Genomic DNA, 26,619 nt, shown 5'->3' on the forward strand with positions numbered 1-26,619 from the left:
CCCCTCTCACCACTCCTTTTCAATATCACACTGGAAGTCTTAGCTAATTCAATGAAAGAAGAAAATGAAACAAAAAACATACTTTGGGAAGGAAAAAATTACTTTTCCTTGCAGATGACATGACTGTCTATGTAGAAAATCCCAAAGAAACAACAATAACAAAAAAACCTCCTGGAATAAGAGATTGTAGCAAGGTTGTACAAAATAAGGTTAATATAGTAAAGTCAATCACTTTTCTATTTACCAGCAATAAACAAGTGGAATTTGAAACTAAAAACACAGTATCATTTACATTAGTACCCCCTCAAAAAAATTCAGGTATAAATATAAATATAACAAAATATGTGCAAGTTGTATATGAGGAAAACTAAAAAAGTCTGATGAAAGAAATAAGAACTAAATAAATGGAGAGCCAGCCATATTCATGGATAGAAAGACTCAAGATAACAAGATATCAATTCTTCCATACTCCGTCTATAGACTCAATGCAATCCAAATCAAAATCCTAGCAAGTTATTTAGTGGATATCGACAAACTGATTCTAAAGTTTACATGGAGAGGCAAAAGACCCAGAATAACCAGCACAACATTGGAAAAGAAGAAGAAAGTCAGAGGCCTGTCACTATCTGACTTCAAGACTTACTTTAAAGCTACATTAATCAAGACAGTGTGACACTGGTGAAAGAATAAACAAAAAGAGCAATGGCACAAAACAGAGAGCCAAGAAATAGACTCATAAATATAAATAAAGTCGGCCAATCTTTGACAAAGGAGCAAAGGCAACATAATGGAGCAAAGACAGTCTTTTTAACAAATGCTGCTGGAAGAAATTCATGTCTAATTTCTTATACCTTTCACAAAAATTAACTCGAAGTAGATCACAGACCTAAACATAAAACACACAACTCTAAAACTCTTAGAAGATGACACAGGAGAAAACCTAGGTGACATTGGGGATGGTGGAGTTTTTAGATACAACACCAAATGCACGATCCATGAAAGAAATAATTGATAAGCTGGATTTCATTAAAATTAAAAACTTTTGCTCTGTTAAAGACACTGTCAAGAGAAAGAGAAGATAAGCCACAGACTGGGAGAAAATATTTGCGAAAGACACACCTGATAAAGTACTGTTATAGTGGCAAGTATGTGGAATAGCAGGCACTCATAACTTGCAGGTGAGAAAAAAAAACAAAAAAAGCCAGCTTGAAAAATGTCAGTTTGGCAGTTTCTTACGAAAATAAACATGTTCTTACCATATAATCACTCCCTGGTATTTATTCAAAGGAGCTGAAAACTTATGGCCACATAAAACTCTGCACATGGATATCTATAGCAAATTTATTCATAATTGCAAAACTTAGAATCAACTGAGATGTACTTCAGTAGGCAAACAGATAAATGAACTGTGGAACATCCAGACAATGTAATATTATTCGGCACTAAAAACAAATGATCTATAAAACCATAAAAAGACATGGAGGAACCTTAGATGCGCATATCACTAAATGAAAGATGTCAATCTGAAAAAGCTACATACCGTATGATTCCAACTATACGACAACATTCTGGAAAATGTAAAACTATGGAGATGGTAAAAAGATCAGTGGTTGCCAGGGATTAAAGGGGAGAGAGGGATGAATAGAGCACAGAGAATTTTTAGGGCTGTGAAACTACTCTGTCTCATATTATAGGAGTGGATACACGTCATTACACATCTGTCAAAACCCACAGACTGCACAACACTGAGTAAATGCTAATATAAAGATGGACTTTGGGTGATAATGACGTGTCATTGTAGGTTTATCAATTGTAACAAATGTTCCACACTGGTGGGAACGTTGATACTGGCGGAGGCTGTGTACGTGTGGGGCAGGGGATATATGGGAAATCTCTGTACTTTGCTCTCAGTTTTGCTATAAATCCAAAATCGCTCTAAAAATAAAGTCTATTTTTTTTTAAAAGATTTTATAAAAAGGGAATGATAAACCCAAAAGTCAGGTTATCTTTGTGGAGGGGGTGAAAGGAGGTGATGGGGTTATGGGTGCAAACAAAGGGCTTGTAGGATTCTGGTTAGTTCTTAAGCTGAGTGGTTGGTACCCAAATGGACCCCTAATGACTTTTCTTTGTCACTGGATTTACCACCCTTAGTGCTGACCTTAGGAGTAATAGCTGTCTGAGATAACTTTTCCTTTTTGTTTAAGCCCCATTTTCAGTTTTACTTTCCAGTTTTCATAGTTAAAATCACCCAAACGGATACAATCTCTTAATTTGGATGTAGTACAACTGGGATCTGATTTAGCATAAGCCATCACTTAATCCTATTTTGTTTGCCTAAGTGTGTCATTAAAGCCTTAGATTATTAGTTACCTCCAACTACGAAAAAAGATTTTGTCTGGGAAGAAGAGACTGTCATTAAAACAACTCAGCATTTTTCCAATCCTAAAAGGCATCTTCCTTGAAAACATTCTGATTAAGCATGTGTGATAACAAGGGCAATCAAGATTTTTTTTAAAAAAAAATCTATAAATCACCAAACAGATAAGGAGTCAGGCTATTACTCTTGCCCTCGGCAGGGAGCAGCTTAATCTGGCCGGAAGATCACACATTTCCCATTGGAGCCACAGGCTGGAGGTCAGACCACGGGGCTGAATTTCAGTTCTTGAAAGGAGTGAAAAGAAATGAGAAGATTTCGTTCAGAAAGGAGCATGTTCTCTGCTGTTTCGGCCAGAGGAATAAAGAACGATGGCATCTCCACAGAAAAGTCTTATACTGGAGACTGTCCTGCTAAGGAAATAAGACCTGCAGCCCACCTACTTGCAGACAGAAAGAAATGGGTAGACAAGAAAAAGGGGCCAACAGAGGGGCCTACATAAGAACACACCATTAATTCTATCTATCAGACATTTTACGAGGTAAGCCCTTCACCTTCATGGTTTCACTTAATCCTCCAAACAACCCTGCAAATGTGAGTCTGCTCATTTGACAGGTGAACATGCAGACAGTTGTAGCAAGCTGCCAAAGATTGCCCACTAGCGACTGGTGGAGCCGAGGTTCAAGCCTATATCTGGCTGTGAATGGATAAAGAAGATGTGGTACATATATACAACGGAATATTACTCAGCCATAAAAAAGAATGAAATAATGCCATTCGCACCAACACAGATGGACCTAGATTTTATCATACTACATGAAGTAAGCCAAACAGAGAAAGACAAATATCATATGCTACCACTTATATGTGGAATCTAAAAAAATGATATGAATGAACTTATTTACATGACAGAAGTAGACCCACAGACATAGAAAACAAACTTATGGTTACCAAAGGGGAAAGCGGGTGGGGTGGGGGAGGGATAAATTAGGAGTTTGGGATTAAGAGATACACACTACTATATATAAAATAGATAACCAACAAGGACCTACTGTATAGCACAGGGAACTATACTCAATATTTTGTAATAACCTATAAGGGAAAAGAATCTGAAAAAGAAAATATATATATATATATATATATATATATATATATATATATACACATATATGTATGTATAACTGAATCATTTGCTGTACACCTGAAACTAACACAACATTGTAAATCAACTACACTTCAATAAAAAAAAAAAAAAAATACCTGTATCTGTCTGACTCTAAAGCTCATACTCTTTGCTTTATATCATACAGGAAAACAACAAGGATTACTGCAGAACTCGGTCATAAAGCCTTACCTCTTAGCAGGGACTAAGAGGCTGCACCCAGCATCTCTTGCCTTCTCCTGTCAAGTGCAATGCTGGCCACACCAGGAAGACGCGGACCCAGCTGAACTTCGCAGGATTCCATTAGGAAGAGGGATTGCTACCATCCTTGGTTCCAAGACCACCAAGCCTGACCCTCCCCTCTGTCAACCACCTCACACATGCGTCATCTCGGCCACAAGAGGAACAAGGTGAAAAAAAGGAGGGTTTGCTCAAGGCGACTACACCCCTGTCTGCCCCCGGTCCAGCTTCGCCGTGAAGCTACCTGTCTCGATGCTTGTTCTACCGCCAGTGATTTCCAACATTACCTAAGGTCCAACATGAGACGGCCCTCAGCAGGGAGGTGCTGCTGTAGATGGCGTGCATGTACATCAGATGAATCATCAGCTCCGCCAGCCACCAACAGGAGAGGAGGCGGCCCAGCCCCAGGGCAAGGATGGAAAGGCTGGCCTTCGGCGAGCCCTGCTCCTGCTGCTGCATCTAAAGTAGAAACAGAAGAAGTCATTAGATGGCACCTCCATTTTTAAAAGCTTTCAGAGTCCCCTAGACAACGTTTTTATAAATTTTCATCTTCGCTGTATCTTCTAAGGGAGGGCTGGTTTAGTTTGCCTTGGGAACACTCGGCGTTCTCGGGTAAAAAAACCATGCCCGACAAATACCATATGATATCACATATATGTGGAATCTAAAAATTATGAGACAAATGAACTTATTTACAAAACAGAAATAGACCCACAGACATAGAAAGCAAACTTATGGTGACCAAAGGGAAAAGGGGGTAGGGATAAATTGGGAGTTTGGGATTAACAGATACAAACTACTGTATATAAGACAGATAACCAACAAGGACCTACTGTAGAGCACAGTAATATATTACAAGATGTTCAATATCTTGTAATAACCTATAACGGAAAAGAATCTAAAAAAAGGATAGATAGATAGGTAACTGAATCACTTTGCTGTACAACTGAAACTAACAGAACATTGTAAATCAACTATATTTCAATTAAAAAAATTTTTTTGAGTCATGTCCAGACTAGAAAACTCTGTCCAAGAGCAAGAATAGGGTGGAGGCCACAGCTAGCCCAGTGCCGAGAGCCAAGGAGGGGTTCTGCATCCCTTCACCCCAGCAGCAGCCCTGCCAAAACCCAGGATGGAGGGCAGTTCCTGATGTATCCTACCTAGACAAACACAGAAAAACAAGAGAGCGCATATAAGTTTTCCAGATCTTACACTGACACGATTTTATTACACTGAAGGCTGCCTGGAAATGCAGAGGTGAATTGACCGCCTTAATTATGAAGTTGTATCTGCACACATTAGCTGGCAGAGGATATGGACTTTGTTCAGCAAGGGCTTGACAATTAGGGCTCCAGACACTACATGAACAAGAGAGGCCCATCCTTAGGGGAAGGTGATCCTGACACGCTTCTTTAATTTCTCCTCTCCTCTAACCATCAAGGTGCAGTGGGTCCCACGGCAGCGAGGAGGGGCAGCAGGCACTGCCCTTAGAGGTGATGGGCTATCTACACTCCAAGGAATTAATTTCTATTCCATTCTTGAGCATCTATTCTACCACGGTCTCAAATGGTCCTCTTACAGCAAGAAACCAGACCGAGAAATTCTGGCTGGCGCAGTGAAATTGCAATAAGCTGCATAAATGGTTTTCCCCCTTTTGCCATCTGCTTGGTTAGCTACGCCCAGGAAAGCTGTTGGTTTAAATTTTTTTAATGTAAGCTGATCACATTAACAGGAATTTCCTTTCATTTTCTTCAGGTCACCTCAGAAAGATATTTATTAGGAAACAGAAGTAACTGCTTTGAAGGATCCACCCAGCCAAGTTTGACAGGGGAAGCGCTAGCTGGGAAGGTTATCCAGGAAGGAAGGTGGGGCACAGGGGGATTTGCAGTCCTGCAGGGACCGCAGCTCACTGCAATTATAGCCGCAGCACAGCAACCCAATGCAGACCCCTTTCCCTCTCTAGGCATAACTGAGGGTGGTTTTCATATGAATCCTTACGTCAAGCGTGCATGCTACATGCTACAAAGTCTGGAGCAGAGCATCGACAAGCCAGTGGATGGCGAAATCCTCAGTGAGAGACGCCCTACCTGTCCGATCCCTCGTGTCTGCATTATATAATTGAGAAGAAAAAGGAAATAACCCAAACTTCCAACAGTAGGGGCTTGGGGCTTGGTTAAATGCATGAGTGCGCCTCAATCTTACGTAGCCATGAAAACTATTTTTTGATATAAATGTGCATAAATAAAGACAGACTGGAGAGACAGACACCAAAATGGCAGCAGTGATGGTAATCTTTGGATGGTAAGATTCTTAAGTTATTTTTTAACAATTATTATTTTTGCAATCAGGGCAAAAAGTAATGTAACTTTACCATATTGTGAAGACTTTGGTCCTCTCTGTTAGAGAGGCAAGCCCTCTGTTTCTGCAGCCTTCTTGTAAAAAATGCCAAGTCTCAGGACCTCCCCAGGGGAGCCCACCATCCTCTCTATGAGCAAGCAAGCCTCTCTCTCTTTTGTGCTACCCATCTTTATTTCTCCTTACCTTCCCACCTCACTCGGAGACTTTCTTAGTTACACGCTGAGTTGCCCTTTGTTCATCCTCAACCCTTTTCCAGCTCTCTAAAGCAAACTCATTTTGACCAAATGACCATCAGCAAATGAAGAAACAATTACGAATACAGTGTCCATCAGACTATGGAGGCTAAAACAGTTCACACCAAGGCAACAGGGGAAGCTAAGACATGAAGAGGCACCTAAAACCATTCCAGACCAACAGAAGGGGCCTTTCTTGGTGCCAGACTCTTGGAGGAAAGCAGATTCCCTGACTGAATGTGATAACGACCTCAAAAGCAGTGTTGACAAAAGACAATCTTTGCACAACTGTCTCCAGTGTTCCCAAATAAGCAACTAGGCACATGGCCTGCAGGACCCTGAGCAGTTGCCTAACCCCAAGCTCAGGTCCCCTGAAGACCAGACCTGCACCCGAGGCCTTGGAGCATCACTGGGTGTGCAGCCCCGTCCCAGGGAGAGAAGCATCTAGATGGGAGGGAAGCCACTGTGAGATCAGAATAAACAGCCACGCCAGGCAATCAGGAAAATAAGTCTGTCCAATCACCTCCAGCTCCAGGCCACCACATTTCAAGGTCAGTCCAGAGGCCCTCCTTTCCTTCCCCAAACAATGCACAGTCTAAAATGACACGAGTATCTGTAATTAAGAAGAAACATGAGGTGCATTTTGTGACTGACTGGCTTCCCAATAATGACTTTCTTACTTTCCCCAGGGCCAAACTTGCTCTCCAGGTTTAACAAGGCATACTTATGTGTCACCACTGGACCAGAAGGGCTGGGCTTTTCTCTGCAATCCTCCCTTTTTGATGCTGGATGCCTCCCCATTCAGAGTAAGAGAAACGTCTATTCCTTAACTGCACAAGTAAACACAGCAGAAGGAAAACAATCCGATTTTTCATTCTCTTTGCTTTTACTTAAAAACATGGTTATTAGTCTTTCTGCAGAGTTGTACTGTTATTACAGCCCATTTATATTTGCCCCTTGTCAATTCAGCAGGAGGAAAAGACACACCATACACAGCTCACCTAATGAGCAGAGTTGCTCACTATTCAACCTCTGCATGCAAAGCGTTTCACTTGAGATATTTCAAACTGAGGGGAGTGCCAATCTTAAGACCACTGGCAACTGCCGTCAATGGGAATTTTTAGTTAAGACTCCCCTAAAAAATACACACTAACTCATCTGCGAAGTGCATTTTAAAACACGTTATATTTTAAAACCTCATTTCATGCAAATTGCATAAAAAGGAATATCGAAGCCCTTCAAAGATATTCTAATGATTAAAGATGACAGTTCTCAAAGATGAAAGGTTCTTTTCTTTCACATACGAATAATACCCATGTTGGAGAGCACCAAACAGAAGCCTTCCCCAGAGGCAACTGTTCAACTGAGTTACCTCTGCTCCAACCTCCACGCTTGGGTCAAGGGCACCGTAGCCCGAGTCTTGTTCCTTTGTAACGCGGGAGCTTCTCTCCAGCCCAGGGTCATAGACCGAACCCCTACTCCCAGGAAATCGTTCCCTAATCAGACCCTCACTGCCCCTCCCCAGCATCCAGACCAAGGCCGGTAGTACCGGGTGGTCTCTGGCAGAACAGCAAGTGGGGCCTGCAGTCGGTGTAGCTGCCACAGGACTGGGACCTGGTCTGGCCAGCTTGAGCCTCCAGACCCGCACGTCCACGAGGCCACACTGCTTCCTCCCTCCAACTCCTGTGAGGCTCACCGAGCTGGTGACAAGGCTCTGTCTGGTCTTTGTCCCTCCCTCCCCAAAGCGCATTGCGTTAGCCGGTCCTTGCCTCTGCGTTACCATCTGTGAAGTGGGAGTAACGACAGGGCCTCTCCCCTGGGGTTGTTGCCAGGATGAAAGGCATCAGAACATGGAAAGCCTGGTTAGGAGTAAGTGCTCGGTTAGGGTTACTTCTCACAGTTGGCATCGTTCCAGATGCGCCCTAGAACCAGAGCCCACCCCATACCCCGAGTGGTTTGTCTGGGACACTGACTGCCAGCCCTGGTCCGTCAGGGGCGCCCTGGTCCGTCAGGGGCTGGGCCCGCCCCTGCACCTGCAGCCACTGCCTGCATCTGTCTTCCGCTGGCCTCCTCTAAGATCAAGGATGGTCCCTGCCCAGAATCCGGCCCAGAATGGCCCCTGCTGCTGCCCTCACCTATCAGCCTGGACACCCAGGGCCTCGGTTCTGGCATAAACTTATGTTAGTTCTCACCCTCGGGAGCTTCCCTGGGTGAAATCTGAAACTGGCCCCTTGTACACAGGGGGCAAGGAGAGACCAAAGAAACAGCCAGACCATTCCAGATTGGCAGGTGGCAGGTTTAATAAGCAAGGGAGCTTACAGATGAGCCTTGTCTTGGGCGCTGAAAGGCAAGTAGATCTCTGCATCCACCAGCCAGAATTTTAAAGTTTAAATAGAGGCCTTACCTGGGTTTAGTCACATAGTCAGTCCAGACGGTCTCAACAACACCTTCCTCTTTCAAGGTCAAGGCTATGTCCCTGAAATGGCTCCTAGTGTGGGAATGGCAGGCAGAAGGTATATTCCAAGGGCAGGGGAGGGGTGAGGAGCCTCCAACTGCCCAGGTCCAGACTGCGGGTCAACCGGTGGTCACATCCTTTCAATGCCCTCCTCCAACAACTTACCCCAGAAATGCCCCCGCTTTTGGATAACAATAACAACAATAATAGTAATAGTTAACACCTCATAGTGTTACATGTCAAGATCCACTATCTATACAAAATCATTTAATCCTTATAACAACCCTATGAGGGCGGTATTATTACTTTTCCCATTTCATTGATAAGGAAACTGAGTCACAAGTAAGGTGAGTCACCAAAAGCTCTCGCCAAAGCAGAGCAGCAATTCAAAACCTGTAACAACAGGATTGGGCGCCAGAGTCTTTGCTCTTAACCACCAACCTAGCTCCCTATTTGAGCGCTGGCTCTTCCCCTCGGGGCAGGAGCACAGCCCTCAGCCAGGAAAAGCCCCCTGGTCCTCCCACACCCAGGCTCACCGTCCTCCCCCATATCAGCTCCTCCCTCACTGCATGATTCAACCTGCTCAGAGTTAAGATGTGGTGGCCCCAGGCTCCAAGCTCAGCAAATAAACAGCATTTCCTGCCTTTCCCTAGACCTCCCCGACCCTGTCCCCCGACCTCGCCCCCAGCTCCGTATCTGAGTTCCATAGAACCCTGGGAGAAAAATAAACGGGGCCCATATTCCTGAAACTCCAAATGCCATCAGAGATGGCCTTCAAGTTAAGGCACTGAGGCCCGTTGACAGGCACATTTTCCCCTGTTCATGATTGATGTGTACAAGTTTCACATGCCATATGTTACAGAGGCACCTCTTCTATACTTGCCTCATCTTGGATATGCAAATTTACACACTAAAAAAAAAAACAAACTGGGTGAAAGAGAACATTCTCCCAGGGTGGACCCAGTACTGTAAATTTATGGACTGTGGTTTGCCCAGCTGGGTTCGTCTCCACGGTGAGGCTCTGCCGCCCCCTGGTGGCAAGTCTCTGCCTGCTCTTTAGAGTTTGTGAGCGTTGACCTGAGAAGCTAAGAGCCAAAATTTCAATACTACCATTTCCTATTACATTTATTCATTCACACAAGCACTCGTTCAGAGCAAACCTTACTTACAAGCTCTTCCAGTTGGCTTTCTTCTGCCCCCTCCCGGCTTCTCTGAAGGAGCCCTTTCACTACTAGATTAGCTCCCTAGTTTAACTGCTCTCCTTTTAGACCCATTTTTCTCATAGGAGGTTAACTGCCCCATAGACACCCCCAGCAACTGCAGAAACCACCTGGCTTGTTTTTATTGCCCTGTAGCTTATTAAACATTTTGCCTTTTCTAGACTGACTTTTCTATGAATCTTCTCAGACCACAGAGAAAGGTTTCAACTTGCCTATTTGAGTTCCCTGCTTTCGGCAATTGCTACCATTTTGAAAGGGGTAAAAGAAACAGAGAGAGGGGACATAGATGCTACCTGCAGTCTCCAGACCTGACTCCCTACAGGGAGAAACCCCTTCATTTCCCCAGGCTGAAACTCGAGAGCAAGAGCCTTTGGCTAAGGATTTAGGTGAGCGACAGTCTCAAAGCTCGCCTCTGTGTAACATATTCAGGACCCTGAGACACGCCTCTCATATTCCCTCAAGACCCTACAGGGTACAATCAGAAAGGAGACGACAGACGAGAACTAAGAAGAATGATGATTTGCCTAACAACAAAGTACAGATCCCATAGGGCTAAGCTCCTTAATGGATAAGAGGCAGTTAGGAAAATAATGTGTTTCCTCTTTTTTTATATATACAAATTTATTTATTTATTTTTGGCTGCATTGGGTCTTCGTTGCTGCGCGCTGGCTTCCTCTAGTTGCAGCGAGCGGGGGCTACTCTTCGTTGCGGTGCCAGGCTTCTCATTGAGGAGGCTTCTCTTGTTGCGGAGCACGAGCTCTAGAGCGCAGGCTCAGTAGTCGTGGCACGCGGGCTCAGTAGTTGTGGCTCGCAGGCTCTACAGCGCAGGCTCAGTAGTTGTGGCGCACGGGCTTAGTTGCTCCACGGCATGTGGGATCTTCCCGGATCAGGGCTCGAACCCGTGTCCCCTGCACTGGCAGGCGGATTCTTAACCACTGCACCACCAGGGAAGTCCCAATTTGTTTCCTCTTAATGGGTTTAGTCTATGTTTCTCTGAGAATTATCTGCCTTCAAGAGAGGGGTGGGGGTGTGCTTGTGGATGTTTAGTCCAAAAGTTATTGACTGCAATGTTAGAATTAAAAACTTACAGTGGCAAGGAGGTTGTAAAGGAGACAAAATTCGGAGGACCTGAACCCACCCTACCTTGGATCTACCCCACCCTCACCCCACCCCCTGCTCTTCTAAGAACTTCGGATAGTGGTTCTCTACCTCTAACAGCATCAGGACCACGCTGCTGGGCCCTGCCCCCCGGTTCCTGATTCATTAGGTCTGGGGTGGGGCCTGAGAATGTGCATTTCTGACAACTTCCCAGGTGATACTGTAACTGCTGGTCCAGGGACCACACTTGGAGAATATCTGAGTTAGAAGATCAGCTGTCATCACTAAACCACCTCTTTCTTTTACACAACAATTTTAACCATGATTTTCAAACACAGATTTTAAATTCCTTCATGGCAAAAGAACGATCTTAGGTAACCCAAACTGAGGTATGAGAAACCACATACTAAACATACATCTGCCCAGAATATCAATTTCACTTAAAGATTTGCAGAGGGGAAAACATTCAATGATTTAACTGGTAATTTTTAAACATTAAGTTATTATTATAATGCAGAAATATACTTCTGAGTACAATGTGTAACTCAGTGAAATTTTTAAGACAAAATAAGGGATTTCTAAGAACCCTCCTATTTGTGCAGGGGGCACCTTTCGGGTTGCCCTCCAGAAATGTCAAACACTGCTGCTGGCCCTGCTCTTCGAACTATGTGTCCAGGCCCCAAGTGTGTGTGCACATGTGTACATGTGTGTGCTTACTCATGTGTGCACTGTGTGTGCATATGTGTTATTTTTCTCACCTCCATGGGGACTGTTTTGTTGGGGGGAGGGAAGCAGGAATGTCCTTTGAGAAACACTGTTTTTGTTTTTTTTTTTTAATTAATTTATGTATTTTTGGCTGTGTTGGGTCTTCGTTTCTGTGCGAGGGCTTTCTCTAGTTACGGCAAGCGGGGTCCACTCTTCCTCGCGGTGCACAGGCCTCTCACTATCGCGGCCTCTCTTGTTGCGGAGCACAGGCTCCAGACGCACAGGCTCAGTAGTTGTGGCTCACGGGCCTAGTTGCTCCGCGGCACGTGGGATCCTCCCAGACCAGGGCTCGAACCCGTGTCCCCTGCATTGGCAGGCAGATTCTCAACCACTGTGCCACCAGGGAAGCCCAGAAACACTGTTTTTAGGGATCATCAATTGATTACTCACACTTTAGGTGAATTAACTTAGTACACGTGTTCCACGAGGCTAGCTGTGGAATGAGGAAAAAAATCCGAACTAGGAGGAAAAGTGAGGTGGCAATGACGAAGGTGGCTTCCCATGAGCTTCAGACAAGGCCGCTGTCCAGACAAGGCTGCTGTCCAGAAGTAGGCAGGCGAGATCCTGGGCAGAAACAGGCACCCAGACCCGAAAACACACCATTGCTTTCAAACCCTCTTCAACTCCACTCTGTTATCCTATCCAGATCGCCCTGAACAATTCCCAGGCCACGGCAGAGCTATTTCAGAAGCAGTTTGTGAAAATAAAAAGGCACCTATTATTTGCCAGCTAAGAGCTCAGCCAGTTTCTCCTTCCACTTTGCAAGTAATACCATGAGAAGCCAGTTTTCTTTCTCTGGGACTGCCCTGCAGGGCATGCCTACCCCCAAGTTCCTGGCTGTGCCCAGTTATTACTTCTGGCTGCCACAGTCCACAGAGAATCCGGGTGGGAGCTCCTACAACCAACATGCACAAGAGATATGCTGACCTTTATTTTGAAGGCTTATTTCCCCGAAGTATTTCATTTGTGATCAGAAATCATGACAATAATGTGTGTTCTAAACTTGTGGGCGCCCCTGTATGAAAAGACTCACGGATGACCACAGCAGCAAAGACAGAAGCATCATCTGCAGAAACACCCATCCAATCCCCGAAAGGCTCTCACCTGTGCGATGAACTCCGGGAAGCTGAGGATGGGCCCGTTGTGGAAGACTGGGTAGTAGAAGACATAGGCCACCATCCAGGGAAAGGAGCAGAATGTGCGCTCAGCCGGCGGCTGCTGCCAGCAGAGCTCCAGGCTGAAGCTGGTGTAGTACAGGCAGCGAACGGTCAGTGTGAACTGCAGCAAGTAGTACTCATTTTCCGTCTGGTACCACCCTCTCTGCAAAGTCACAAGGAGACAACAACCTTGAGTGTCAAGGAGGGACGTCATCCAGTCTCCCAGGAAGGAGATCTCTTCCACGGGCAGAGCAGCTGTCCCATCCAGGGAGTCGAGAAGCACTGAACAGCAGGTAAACATCATCGATCATCAAAACAAGCAATTAATGAGCAACGGGCAGGAGAGTGTCCCTAACATCAGCCATAAGCTTCGCATTAAGCCTGATGCAACACAGAGTGAAGGTTTTCCCAGATATGCATCTGTCAGATACACCAGCGGACAGCATGGAGATCACCTACATCCAATGGGTACTCTAACAGCTCCTTCAACAACTCTGAAGACAAAGAGAGACTTATACAGGCAGACCTCAGGGTACTGCCGGTTCGGTTCCAGACCACCGCATTAAAGCGAACACCGCAATAAAATGAGTCACAATTTTTTTGCTTTCCCAGTGCACATAAAAGTTATGTTTACACTATACTGTAGTCTATTAAACTGTGCAACAGCATTATGTCTAAAAAGACAAAGAACATACCTTAATTTAAAAATACTTTATCGCTGAAAAAAAGAAACAATGCTGTTGATCATCTGACAACGCAGGGTTGCCACAAACCTTCAATTTGTTAAAAAAAAAATGCAATATCTGCAAAGTGCAATAAAATGGGGTGTATCTGGAAATGTCACGTGGGATTTATGTGTTCAGCATATCTTTCCTTCTGTTCTTCTATCATTAATTTGGCTCCACATGTAGTTGAAGACTATTTTCCAAATAAGTTTTAGAGAAACATCGTCAAAAGAAATAGTCCCTGCCCTCAATGTACCTAAATTCTCATACCGGAGATAGGTATGTAAAAGTATAATTACAACACAGCATGAAATAATAACAAGCACGTACAAAATTAGGTACGGAACAAAAGACTAAGAGCAAATGTGGTAAAATCTTAATATTGGGGGAATAAAATTATGGATCATTTTATAATCCTTATATTTTTCTATATTTTCCATATTTTCTATAATGCATATGTATTGTTTTTTTAATGAGAAAACAGGTTATGGAAATAGATACAAGAAATAAAATTGGGACAAAGGAAAGAGTTGTTCACTTGATCCATGAGGGTCTTTTAAGGCTTTACACTGAAAAACTAAGTACCGAACAGAGTTTCTATTCCACGTCCAGGACTTCAGCAGCCACCAAGAAAAACCAAGAAAACTGCATGTGTGAAAGTATGGAAACCCAGGGCAACTAGTTTCTGGTCATTTGCTCTCTCCCCTTCAGCAATATTTTTCACACCACCAGCTTACATAACAAATGGAATACTTATTTACCACCAACACCCATAACTGATGCTAACAGTCACCAATTAAAGGATAATTACAACTGGAGACCGTCTTTGAACATTTGCCAGGTCCCCCAAAAGTTAGGTGTGAATTTGTTTTTATTTTTATCGCAAATCTATTTTTAAGCACACTTATTTAAGTGATCACCTAGTTTAATCATTCTGGGAAGTTACGTATCTTTGTTAGGAGAGAGACGCTATGCTACCCTACTTTTTCTCTTAAGTCCACGTTTTGAGACAAGTGCTTGAAGTATTCGCTCCAGTCCATTGGTAAGAGTGAAGAAAAATTAAGGTAGCCTAACAACAGCAAGAATTCTTGAATTTTCAAAATGCTACCATTTTTACAAAATTGCTTAACATGTATTATCTTGTTGGATCCTTAGAACAACTCCATGAGGAAGGCAGAGCAGCTATTACCTCCATTTTCCAAATGACGAAATTAAGACTCAGAGGTTAAACACCACCTCCAGTTTCAAGAGCAGGAAAGACAGTGAATAGAAGAGACTAGAAAACCACTGGCTCATCCTTCCCGTCGCATTCTTTCCCATGACTGTGAAGATCCAGGGCTCACCAATTCTAAGTGCCATCACTTAAATCAATGAAAAGGTGAACGAATGAGTGAACAAATGAACAAGAATAAAGACACCACGGGAAGTCCAGTTCCACATGACTAAAGAAAGAATATCAAAAGCTTCCCAAGATGTTCTGTGCAAGGAAAATACCTGCCTTATCTGTTCAGGGACTATCGTGGGCTTCTGATGAGATAAGGAATGTGAGAGTTCCCTATAAACCGTGCAGCACTCTACAGATGACTGTTTTATTAAATGCATAGGGGATTATTGCTTTTTTTCCCCCTTTGTTCCTGTGACATCTGGCACCATCCATGCCTGCCCAAACTGGGAGAAAAGGTACAAGGTCAGCGCTGGGCAACCTCCAAGGACTAAGACATAGTCAGATACAAAACACTGCAGAGGGCTTCCCTGGTGGCGCAGTGGTTGAGAATCTGCCTGCCAATGCAGGGGACACGGGTTCGAGCCGTGGCCTGGGAAGATCCCACATGCCGCGGAGCAACTAGGCCCGTGAGCCACAACTACTGAGCCTGTGCGTCTGGAGCCTGTGCTCCGCAACAAGAGAAGCCGCGATAGTGAGAGGCCCGCGCATCACGATGAAGAGTGGCCCCCGCTTGCCACAACTAGAGAAAGCCCTCGCACAGAAACGAAGACCCAACACAGCCAAAAATAAAAATAAATTAATTAATTAAAAGTAACATTTAAAAAAAAAAAAAAAGCTGAGGGCCTCTTTGGTGGCACTTAGAGACAGTCCTCTTCAAAAAAAAAAAAAAAAAAACACTGCATGCAGAATGCAACACCAGGGTTCACATGCATCAACCCCCTCTGGCCACTAGAGGGAGCGCCACCACAGTTCTTCAATTGACTCTTGTCTGAAAACAAAGGCATCTACCTGGATAAAGGCATTGCCAAAGGGGCCTTCTCCTTCCCAATGGTAAAACGGAGACTCTTACCTTAACTTCCTCCACATCTTGAAGCCTCAGTGTAGAGAGCAGGAAGAGAGAACAGAGCCATGACAGGAACAGCGACCGGAACTGGGCAACACAGAAGGAGATGGTGGTGTGAATAAGAACCATGGCTGTGCCTTGGGTCCCCAGCACACACCAGCAGGCCCACATCCCATAGGCTGTGAGGATCCAGGGTTTGTGCTGCAGACAGGGAGGGACCCAGTGAGAAAGACATGGGTGGGGGGCGGGGGAGGAAGGAAGAAAAAAGAGAAGGGTAAGTTAACAGGCATTGCTATTGAAGGTTCTACATAAAAGAGGGTAATGTCTTGTGACCCGTTAACCAAACTGTTCTCACTGGCCTGGGGATTTAGTGTAACACAGACAAAGAGGATTCAGAGGGACTTTCCACATTAACCCCAGAGTGATGGCTGCCTACCTCCAGGTCCCCAGAACTCCACCAGATCCACCCAGAGAAAGGAGCCACTTTCCTGCCTTCAGCCAAAACCACCCAGACCACTGGATCCCACAACAATAAGATTTATGGCTGACTTTCAGCAGACATTATGGGAGCCTGAAGACAGTTGGAAAAGCTGCCAACCTGGCACACTAGCCCCTGCGTACACTATTCTGCCAAACGAAGGCAAGATAAAATATTGGTGCACCTTTCTCGGGAGTCTTACTGAGAAAACTGGACCATCCAAACCACAAAAGGCTTTCTAAAGTTTAAACCAGAGACTTACAAGTAAATCTCTAATTACATTTTTATTTCATTAGCATATTATTTACAGTCAAGTTTGTGTCACAGAAAAAGTATAGCTTACCTGCTTTCAGTGATATTGAGGCCTTTGCATAGTCAATCCAATTAATACATTTATTCCCATTTTAGGAGAGAATTTTTCTATTTCATTATCAAGTTTTATAGTTATTGACACTGAATAACTAAACAGATAAATTAACATGTCTTTGCTTTTACAATATACTCTTGGTCATATCTGGCTGGTAAATCCTTACTTAAAAAACCACAATAATGTTTTAACATTGTTTGAGAGGCAACATATCTTAGTGGTGTAATTACTCAAGCTTTGAAGTCCAACTGCCTAAATAAATCCTGGTATCCCCATTAACTAGCTGTGTGACCCTCGGCAACTTACTTAATCTCTCTGTGCCTCGGTTTTCTCAGATACAAAATTAGGATAATAACAGTATCTACTTAATGAGGTTGTCGTGAGGATTAAGTAAGTTAATGCATGTAAAATGCTTACAACGGTGTCTGCATACACAGGAAGGACAAGGCAAATACTAGTTATTATTCCTATAGGAAAATATGATGTGGCTTTTTGGTGAGCATTCAAAAATAGGATTTCCAGGAACACACTGAGTTGAAAAGTAGGGGCTGCTTGAAATTAGGTCTTCCTGTGAAAACAAGACTTCTTTAAGGGAAAGACAGATGTGGACTGCACACTGTAAATCCCATCCTTCAGTGCTAACTCTCCCAAAATACTGCCTTAGTACAATTCCTTACCAAACTTATACTCCAGCCTAAGAGAGAACATTTTAAATGAGGGACTAGGTCAGCCACTTTGAAGTTCCAAGAAAATCAGAGAAATCTGCAGTTCATTTTTACTATTTTTCCATCCTACTACCCACATTTAACAGCCACATAAATTTGCTTCAAACCTTCCCCCAAGCACTCACCTCTGGACAGAGTTCAATTATAAGGAACAAGGTCACCAGAGACTATTTTAAGAAGTAGTTCTAATGAACGAAAAAAGGGAAGGGGTGTATTTTCCAACTTGATCTACAGCATTTACCACTTGGAATCTTTTTCCATGTGTGCATGGTTACATACATATACACATAACACAGCTACATTTTTATTGAGTGCTATTTGATCCACTTGGAAAAAGCCTGTTTGTTGGGATTCATTTGGGAACTTAACCACAGACTTAAGCTGCTTCAACTTGAAAAAGTTGGAGGAACCTTCAGGAACTACTTAATAGTGCTGTGCAAACCCCATCTGCTCCAGAGATTCTCTGATGAATTTACCTGTGCTCACAAATGATACCATGGGGGCACACAAGGTTGTCCTATACTCTCATCCCTCACCATCTTCCTCCTGCCGAAGAGTACAGGCAGACAACGTCTAATTTCCTCTAAGACATCATAGAAAATGCACCCACGTGAACCTCATATTCTCTGCTATCTCTTCTATTACCCACTAATCCTCCCCAATGGGCAAAGACAACTCCGCTATACACATTCACAGCAAGCAGGTGATAAAAAGGGAAAGATGTGAACAATGCAAAAAATAATCACCTATTTTAAAACATAAATTAGAACCCGACTAACATACTGATTTTTTTCATTCTATAAAGTGAATGCAATTGGAATCCCATCCTTGAAAACACCACTAAGATGCTGATACAGCATGATTAGTCTTCCATGCCTTGTTCTCTGACTGGCATCAGAGGAACAGTCCCCCACTATCAATGCAGCCCTTAGGGCACACCTCCTCCAACCGCTATCCCCCCCTACCACACACACACACACACACACACACACACACACACACACACGCCTAGACCAGCAAGAAGCAGGGCAGAGAGGGCGAGAAGTAGAAATGTGACACTGCCTAGCAGTGCAGGCAGCAGCATAGAAGGTCTGCTGCTCTGAGGAGGAGGAGGGCTTTGCCCAAGTGTTTCAAAGACCATTTTCATATGCAAAGGCCTAAAGACAGCCCTGTCCCACCTATTTCTACTCCAAAAGTGCTTATGTATTTAATTTATCAAACTTGTGTCCACCTCTTTAGCAAAAATGCTTAAATATCAGATATTGAGCCTCTGACATCAAATATGCCAGGAATCTTTTAACTTTTCAAAACTAAAAAAGAAAGTGTGTTATGTTTTATTCCAAAACAATACTTCTGATTCATCACTAGAAGGGCTTTAAAAACTTTTTCTGCAAGTTCTCAGGGCAATCTGGGCAGATACGCACAGTTTTGGTCACAGACAGTCTATGTCAAGTTCAAGATTTAAAAATCTGCCTAGGGAATTCCCTGGCAGTCCAGTGGTTAGGACTCCGTGCTTTCACTGCTGAGAGCCTGGGTTCAATCCCTGGTCGGGGAACTAAGATCCCACAAGCCGGGCAGCGCAGCCAATATAATTAATTAATTAAAATCAATTAGTTAATTTTAATTAATTAATTTTAATTAATTGATTAAAGATCTGCCTAAAAGTCAGAATAGACCAATTCATTTAAGTTAAGAGGTTCAAATGACGATTATGATTGGAAACTGCTGTTCACTTGAAATGAGGCACAAAGAATCATGTTGATCAAGTAACATGTACACATAAAACAATCTTAATTTAATGTTGGGCTGTGATGTTTCTAATTTAGAGATTCAAATTCTAATCAAGTATTACTTTTATATGATGCTTTTTTTTTAATTGAGATTTTTATTGAGACAGTTGTAGATTCACCTGCAGTTATAAGAAATAACACAGAGAGATCCCATGGACACTTTACCCAATTTCCCCCTATGGTAACATTTTGCAAAACCAGAATATATCACAACCAGGATGGTGACATTGCAACAATCCACAGACATTCAGGTTTCCCCAGTTTTACCTGTACTCGTGTGTGTGCATGTGTGTTTTAGTTCTATACGGTTTTATCACATAAAAGGCTTTATCACATATAGGTTCAGTGTCCACCACAGTAAAGATACTGAACAGCTCCATCACCCCAAGCATCTCTTGCATTGCCCTTTTATAACCACACCCACCTTTTTCCTGCTTCCTTTACCCCACATCCTTAATCCCTGGAAACCACTAATATCCTCTCCGTTTCTAAAATTTTGTCATTTCAAAAAGTCATACAGTATGTAACCTTTAGGACTGGCTTTTTTTTTTTTTTTTAATAAATTTCCTTGTTTTTTATTTTTTGGCTGTGTTGGGTTTTCGTTGCTGGGTGCAGGCTTTCTCTAGTTGTGGCGAGCGGGGGATACTCTTCATTGCAGTGCGTGGGCTTCTCATTGCGGTGGCTTCTTTTGTTGCGGAGCATGGGCTCTAGGCACACGGGCTCAGTAGTTGTGGCTCACGGGCTCTAGAGCTCAAGCTCAGTAGCTGTGGTGCACGGGCTTAGTTGCTCCGCGGCATGTGGGATCTTCCCGGACCAGGGCTCGAACCCGTGTCCCCTGCACTGGCAGGTGGATTCTTAACCACTGCGCCACCAGGGAAGTCCCAGGACTGGCTTTTTTTCACTCAGCATAATTCCCTGAAATCCACCCAAGTTGTGACAGGTATCAAAGGACTGCCCCCTTTTTATTGCTGCGTAGTTTTATATGCTGTGGATGGACCACAGTTTCTTTAACCATTCACCTGTTGAAGGACATGTGGGCTGTTTTCCAGCTTGGGGCTATTATGAATAAAACTGAAATGAACATACGTGTACAGGTTTTTATGTAAATATGTTTTCATTTCTCTAGGATAAATGCCCAAGAGTGAGCTTGCTGGGCTGCATGGTAGTTGCATGTTTAGAGCTCTATAAAAACTGCCCAACAGTTTCCCAGAGGGGCCATTTTACATTTCCACCAGCAACATACAAGGGATCCAAATGCTGCATCCTCACCAGCATTTGGTGTTGTTACTATTTTTTACCTGATCAACTCTGGTAGTTGGACAGGGGTATCCCACTGTGGCTTTAACTTGCATTTACCATGCTCTTTTAAAGGGTATCAAAGTGTGAGCAACCTGAACCTTGCATCAATAAGATGGGCTGAGTGAACTTCGCTGGGGCACAAGATGCCAGCCCATCAGAACTATCCTGACCCCCTTAACTCTCTTTATTCCAGGTTCTTCAGTTCCTGATAGGAGACAAAAAGGAAGGCAGGGGAAGAGGAGAAACTTTTAAAAGTTTAACAAACAATAAGAAAGAAACTGTACTCTGTTTTCGTGGCAGTTGAGATAAAGCCAGACTAAATACTATGGCCTTTCTGATGGAATTAGGCCAGACTGAACTGGGTAGGCAAACTTGCCCTCTCCTCCCATTGTTCCTTGTGTTTATACTGAACCACTTCTCAAAACAGGGCATAACTGTCTCTCTTTCTGATAGGCTCCCTTAACAAATTAATATCCTGTCTTGTTCATGATATAATAATGTAAGTATCTTACATGGTACCTAGCATATAGCAAGTGTTTCATAAACACTGGATAAATGAATGGTTAGAACAGTTGGATGGATAGATGGGGGGATGGATGGGTGGATGGATAGATGGATATGCTTCCCCAGGTATTGGGATTTAACCTGGCCGTTATGACTAAGAACAAGAAATTAGCACCAAAATTTTGGGCTTTTTAGTCACTAATGTGAAAACCTGCTGATTTCCAAAGTCTCTGCTTGTACACCTAACCCCTTATGAACAGACTGCTTTGCCAATGCAGATAGGATAAAAAGGTGTTATTTCACATCTCACTGCCTACTGCCTGTTTTCACTCACAGGGATCTCTTACAATCTTGTGTTGGGGGAAGCCTCAAATAGTGCACAACTGATAGGGTACAGGCACCAACCTTTGAAAGCAGACTCTCTGATAGAACCTGATTCCTGTCACCCCAGGGAAGGCTTCCGAGAGATCAACAAATTCAGCTGGCGTGTCTCAAAGGCTGAAATCAGCACCCCTGAGAAATGACCATGGACTTGTGGCCTTTTCTTTTGCAAATCTATATGCTTCAAATCTTCCTCATAGGGAGCCAGGACCCAGCCACAGGAAGAGCTGGCTGGCCATGCCCCCCTCACACCATCTCTTCTTCCCTTCTGCTTTAGCTTGTTCTGTGCTGTGGACGCTGAGTGATAACATGATGTGCCTGAGTGGTTCCCCTCATTAGCTCACCTCTGTAGGGAGGAACCAAAGTGCAAAGGCTTGGTGAAGACTCCTGCTGGCAACTGGACCAGACTTTGCTATGTATTAATTCTTTTTGTACATCTGCCCAGAAACCACTCAGTGGGGGGCATAATTTATTACATACTACATAATCAACTGCAGCTGCTACTGAAAAACAAAATATATATATGTGTGTGTGTGTGTGTGTGTGTGTGTATCGCCACACAAACAAAAAGGGAAAATAACCAAAGCCATCCCAGAGTCCACACAACGGCATTCTAAAGGCCAGTGGGCCCAAATAAAGCCAATTTCATCCCTCCTTAGAGATGCAGTGATGGAGGTGGAAGAGTCTGATTCCAGGAAAACCATTAATGCATGAGATTCCTATCAGGTGTGTGGTTTCAATAATACGCTGGAAGGGAGCGCCTGTTCACCACGGCCTTCCAGAGGTTAGTTTACTTGTCTCAGCCAGCGCCATGGGACCACGCTTTTCAGCCTGCGGCCAATGAGCTCAGCCAGCCGGGGCCCAGCGCTAGTAACGCAGGTGCTGCCAGTCAGAGGTCAGGTGAGAACGCACCCTGCGGTCAGCAGCAGCACCCAGCCTCGGCCCCCCGCGCGGTCAGCCTTCTCAGAAAGTTTGCACAGGGGTATTTTTGGTTCTAAGGGCAGGGGACGCAACGTCTCAGGTGGTGACGGTGTTCAAGAAAGGAGGCCACTGTCTGACCCACCCCACATATGTTCCAATCGTAACAAACCCGGAGCCAAATCTCAGAGCCGTTACTCAGCCTCCACTCCCTCCCAGGGCACTGCCTGCGATGTAGTCTTGCCAAATCCCAGAGAGAGCCCTACCCAGAGAAAAGGTGTTTAACCTTGGCCGAGGAGCTCAGTGGAAAGTTTTATTACTTGTCATGGCAAAAAAAAAAAAAAAAAAAAAAAAAGGAAGAAAAAGAAAATCCCACTTTTGAAAATAAACTCTTCTTTGCCTCTCTCTGGGAGGAGGTAGGGCCACAAAGGCAGAGACGGGATCAGATAGTAGATGAAGGCGGGAAGCATCCTTCAGGGTCCAAGGGTTGTAACCGCAAGAAGTGATAACGCCTAACCCTCTGCACAGCATCGTCCACAGTTCATGATGCCCCCAAGCATGGGGAAACAACAGACAACTGCAACCCAAATCTTCCACCCTGAATAAGTATCAAAAACATCCACCCAAATTAAGGCCATCTGGAACACTCAGTCCAGGTGGTAAAAGCATGGAACTAATGGGGCCAAAGTTGTGGTTCATGCTTACATAAGGACCAAGCGGACTCAAAGAGCACACTGTGCCCCAGCCCGACCAGAACCCTGCCCACCAGCTGTTGCACAAATCAAACCTGTGGTCACAAAGAGATGGGAGACCACACACACACACACACACACACACACACACACACACACACACGGCTCAGTGCGAACTCTGCCACATTCCAAGAAAAATGCAAACAAAACCTCCTACTGAGTTTGGATAAGATGTGCTCTGCAGATAAAAAGACAAGTCCACCTATCCACCCATGCCTGGTAATGAGATGCAGGAAGCTGAAATAAGCAGATGATTCCACTCCCTTCAAGGCACAGCTCGCAAGCCACCTCCTCGGGGGCCTTCCCTGACACCCCCAGGCAGATGTGGCCCACTCCTCCCAGGATTTGGTTTCCTCTGTCACTTCTCACTCAGCTCCTGGGGGAGGGACTGTGTCTCCCCATCCTTTCTCCCACAGCCCAGCTCAAGCTTGAAACAGGGTCAGAGAAAGACATGCAGGAGAGGAAGGTAGGTATGGCTGGACAGACAGCCTCTGCCCTCTGGGGTTTCAGCATTTCTGACAGTCGCCTCCTGTTTGAACACCACAGAGGGAACTGCTCCCAGGAGCACACACAGACCGCGGTCACGGCGCACAGCAAAGGCCAGCGGACCCCAGCAGCAGCCGCCTCTTACTTGGCTGTCATCGTATGCCAGCACAACCTTGAAAACCATCGGACTCTCACCACTACCCCAGGAAGCAAGCGGTACCATCCCTGTTGTGCAAATGAGGAGAAAGGCTTCAAGATATTAATTAACTGGCTTAAGACTGCATCACTAAAAAGCGACAAAGCCGGGTTTCAGCCAGGAGCTCTTAGCCACCCTGAATGTGGACTCCTAACAGGAAGAGACTTAACTCAAAGTTACAAGCAAATTAACCCAAGGAACGTCTATATCCTAACCTAGGTAGATTTCTGATGGTGGTAGGTGCAAAATAGGAGCTGAAAATGGAGGAAATTTGGAAAGAGGGAGGAATATCCGTTCATGAGCAGAGGGTGAATCTACATCTTGCACTGTCTACTGGAGCTATATCTACTCCAGGGGAAGGGGGGGAATTGGTTCTTGCAGACAAGAAAACCTTCCTCTATGCATAAAGCACAGGCAGGTACACAGTACATAAACAGACAGTACATCTGTGGTATTAAAATGTCATAAAGAGGAAGTGACAATTGGGGAAAAACAGCTAAAAATGCTCCTGGGGGAGAAATAATGAAAAAAAAAAAAAGAAAGCTAGAGAAACACTGATCTACAGGAAGCAAACAAGAGGTAGCAAGACAAATAGTGGGAAGCAAAGGAGACCAGTCAGATGGGGCCATGTTGGGCCTGATGCACATGGCAGAACGGTGAGGAAGGGAGGGGACGAAAACTCAGTGTGCCCAGGGCAGCGTCATCTTTCCTTCTCCCTGCCACACCATTCTTCCACATGTTCAGTTAAAAATACATCACATATCAAACACAGGGAAAGGAATATTTATAAAGTTTATAAGGTATAAAGAATAATGAAATAACACCTGCATACCCAGCACCAGCTTAAGAAAGATAAAGCTATCAGTGCTTTAAAGGGCCCCTGAGCATATGTCAAATACATCTCAATTTTAAAAATGTCAATTATACCTCAATAAAAATAAATAAATACATAATCAAAGCAAAAACAAACAAACCAAAAAAGGGCCTTGGTTATCTCTCCTCTGATTCTTTTTTCAGCTTTTTTTTGGCTGCGTTGGGTCTTCGTTGTTGCACGTGGGCTTTCTCTAGTTGTGGCGAGCGGGGGCTACTCTTTGTTGCAGTGCACGGGCTTCTCATTGCGGTGGCGTCTCTTACTGCGAAGCATGGGCTCTAGGTACACAGGCTTCAGTAGCTGCAGCACGTGGGCTCAGTAGTTGCGGCACACAGGCCCTAAAGCATGCGGGCTTCAGTAGTTGTGGCGCACAGGCTTAGTTGCTCCATGGCATGTGGGATCTTCCTGGACCAGGGATTGAACCCATGTTCCCTGAATTGGCAGGAGGATTCTTAACCTCTGTGCCACCAGGGGAGTCCCTCTCCCCCCTGATTCTATCTCCCCAACCAGATGTGACCACTATCCTGAATTTATTTTCATGGCTATCTCATCTTTGTGATCATACACGTGAATGTATCATTTAGTCTGTACAGCTCTACGTGCATAGGATCATATCTGATAGATTCCTCTGCAACTTGCCTTATTAGCTCAATGTCGTGATGCAGAAATTCAGCCACGTTGACAATTACAATTATAACTCATTCCTTTCCATGGAATAAATTCACTACAATTCATCCATTTCCCCATAATGAATATTTGGATTGCTTCTGGCTCTTTGTTACTACAATCCCATTGCTGCAATGAACGTCCTGGCTCATGTCCCCTGATTGGCAGAGAAGAGCTTCTGCAGGGACCATGTCCGAGCTAGCACTAGTAGCTGTGGAATTTGCACCTCTTTGACTTCACTAGGTAATGTAATACAAAGAAGCCATACCAACACATACTCACAACCTCTCTGTATGAGTTCAGGTGGCCAGTACTTGATATCATCAGGGGATTTTTGTTTTGTTTATCTTTGCCAAACTGAAAGTATGAAATGGTATCTTGTAGTTTTAAGGTACACTTTCTTGACTACTAATAAAGTTGAACACATTTTCATAAGTTTATTGGTCATTTGTGTTTCCTCTTCTGCAAATTCCTTTTCCCATATTGAGCCCTTTTTCTATCAGGTGACTTTTTTCCTTTTGAAATTTCTTTATATATTCCAAATACCAAACCTCTGTCAGGTTGCAAATAACTTCTCAATTAGTGACTTGCCTTTTCACTTTCTTCAGTGTGTTTCTGGATACATACAAAGATGTACACTGATTATTATACATTGATAAGTTCTTGGTTTTAATGTGGTTAAACTTATCAATTTTTTCCTCTACAAGTTATGCTTTTTGTGTCTTAATTAAGAAATCTTTCTCTACCCTACCGTCAAGAAGTATTCTCCTCCTACATCATGCTTTTGAAAAATTTCATACTCGTTTTTTTTTTTTTAGTCCTTTTTTTTTTTTCTGGCTGCGTTGGGTCTTCGTTGCTGCGCACGGGCTTTCTCTAGTTGTGGCAAGTGGGGGAAACTCTTCGCTGCGGTGCGTGGGCTTCTCTTGTTACGAAGCGTGGGCTCTAGGCACACGGGCTTCAGTAGTTGTGGCACAAAAGCTCAGTAGTTGTGACTCTCGGGCTTCGCTGCTCTGCTTCATGTGGGATCTTCTTGGACCAGGGATCGAACCTGTGTCCCCTGCACTGGCAGGCGGATTCTTAACCACTGCGCCACCATGGAAGTCCTATTTTA

The 26,619-nt window shown here is 44.1% G+C and overlaps 1 protein-coding gene across 4 annotated transcripts in view; it reads right to left on the bottom strand.

Moving 5' to 3' along the window:
* Positions 1-26,619, bottom strand: part of HHAT (hedgehog acyltransferase) — a 358,064-nt gene that overhangs the window by 262,064 nt on the left and 69,381 nt on the right. For all 4 annotated transcript variants that reach the window (XM_036874689.1, XM_036874661.1, XM_036874679.1 and 1 more), the window contains 3 exons: positions 16,082-16,276; positions 13,010-13,225; positions 4,064-4,235 (listed from right to left, as the gene is read on the bottom strand). In XM_036874689.1, coding sequence (XP_036730584.1) covers positions 4,064-4,235; positions 13,010-13,225; positions 16,082-16,276 — 583 coding nt within the window. The remainder of the gene's footprint in view (positions 1-4,063; positions 4,236-13,009; positions 13,226-16,081; positions 16,277-26,619) is intronic.

Source organism: Balaenoptera musculus, chromosome 1 (genome assembly GCF_009873245.2).
Source record: "Balaenoptera musculus isolate JJ_BM4_2016_0621 chromosome 1, mBalMus1.pri.v3, whole genome shotgun sequence".
NCBI classification, from domain to species: domain Eukaryota; kingdom Metazoa; phylum Chordata; class Mammalia; order Artiodactyla; family Balaenopteridae; genus Balaenoptera; species Balaenoptera musculus.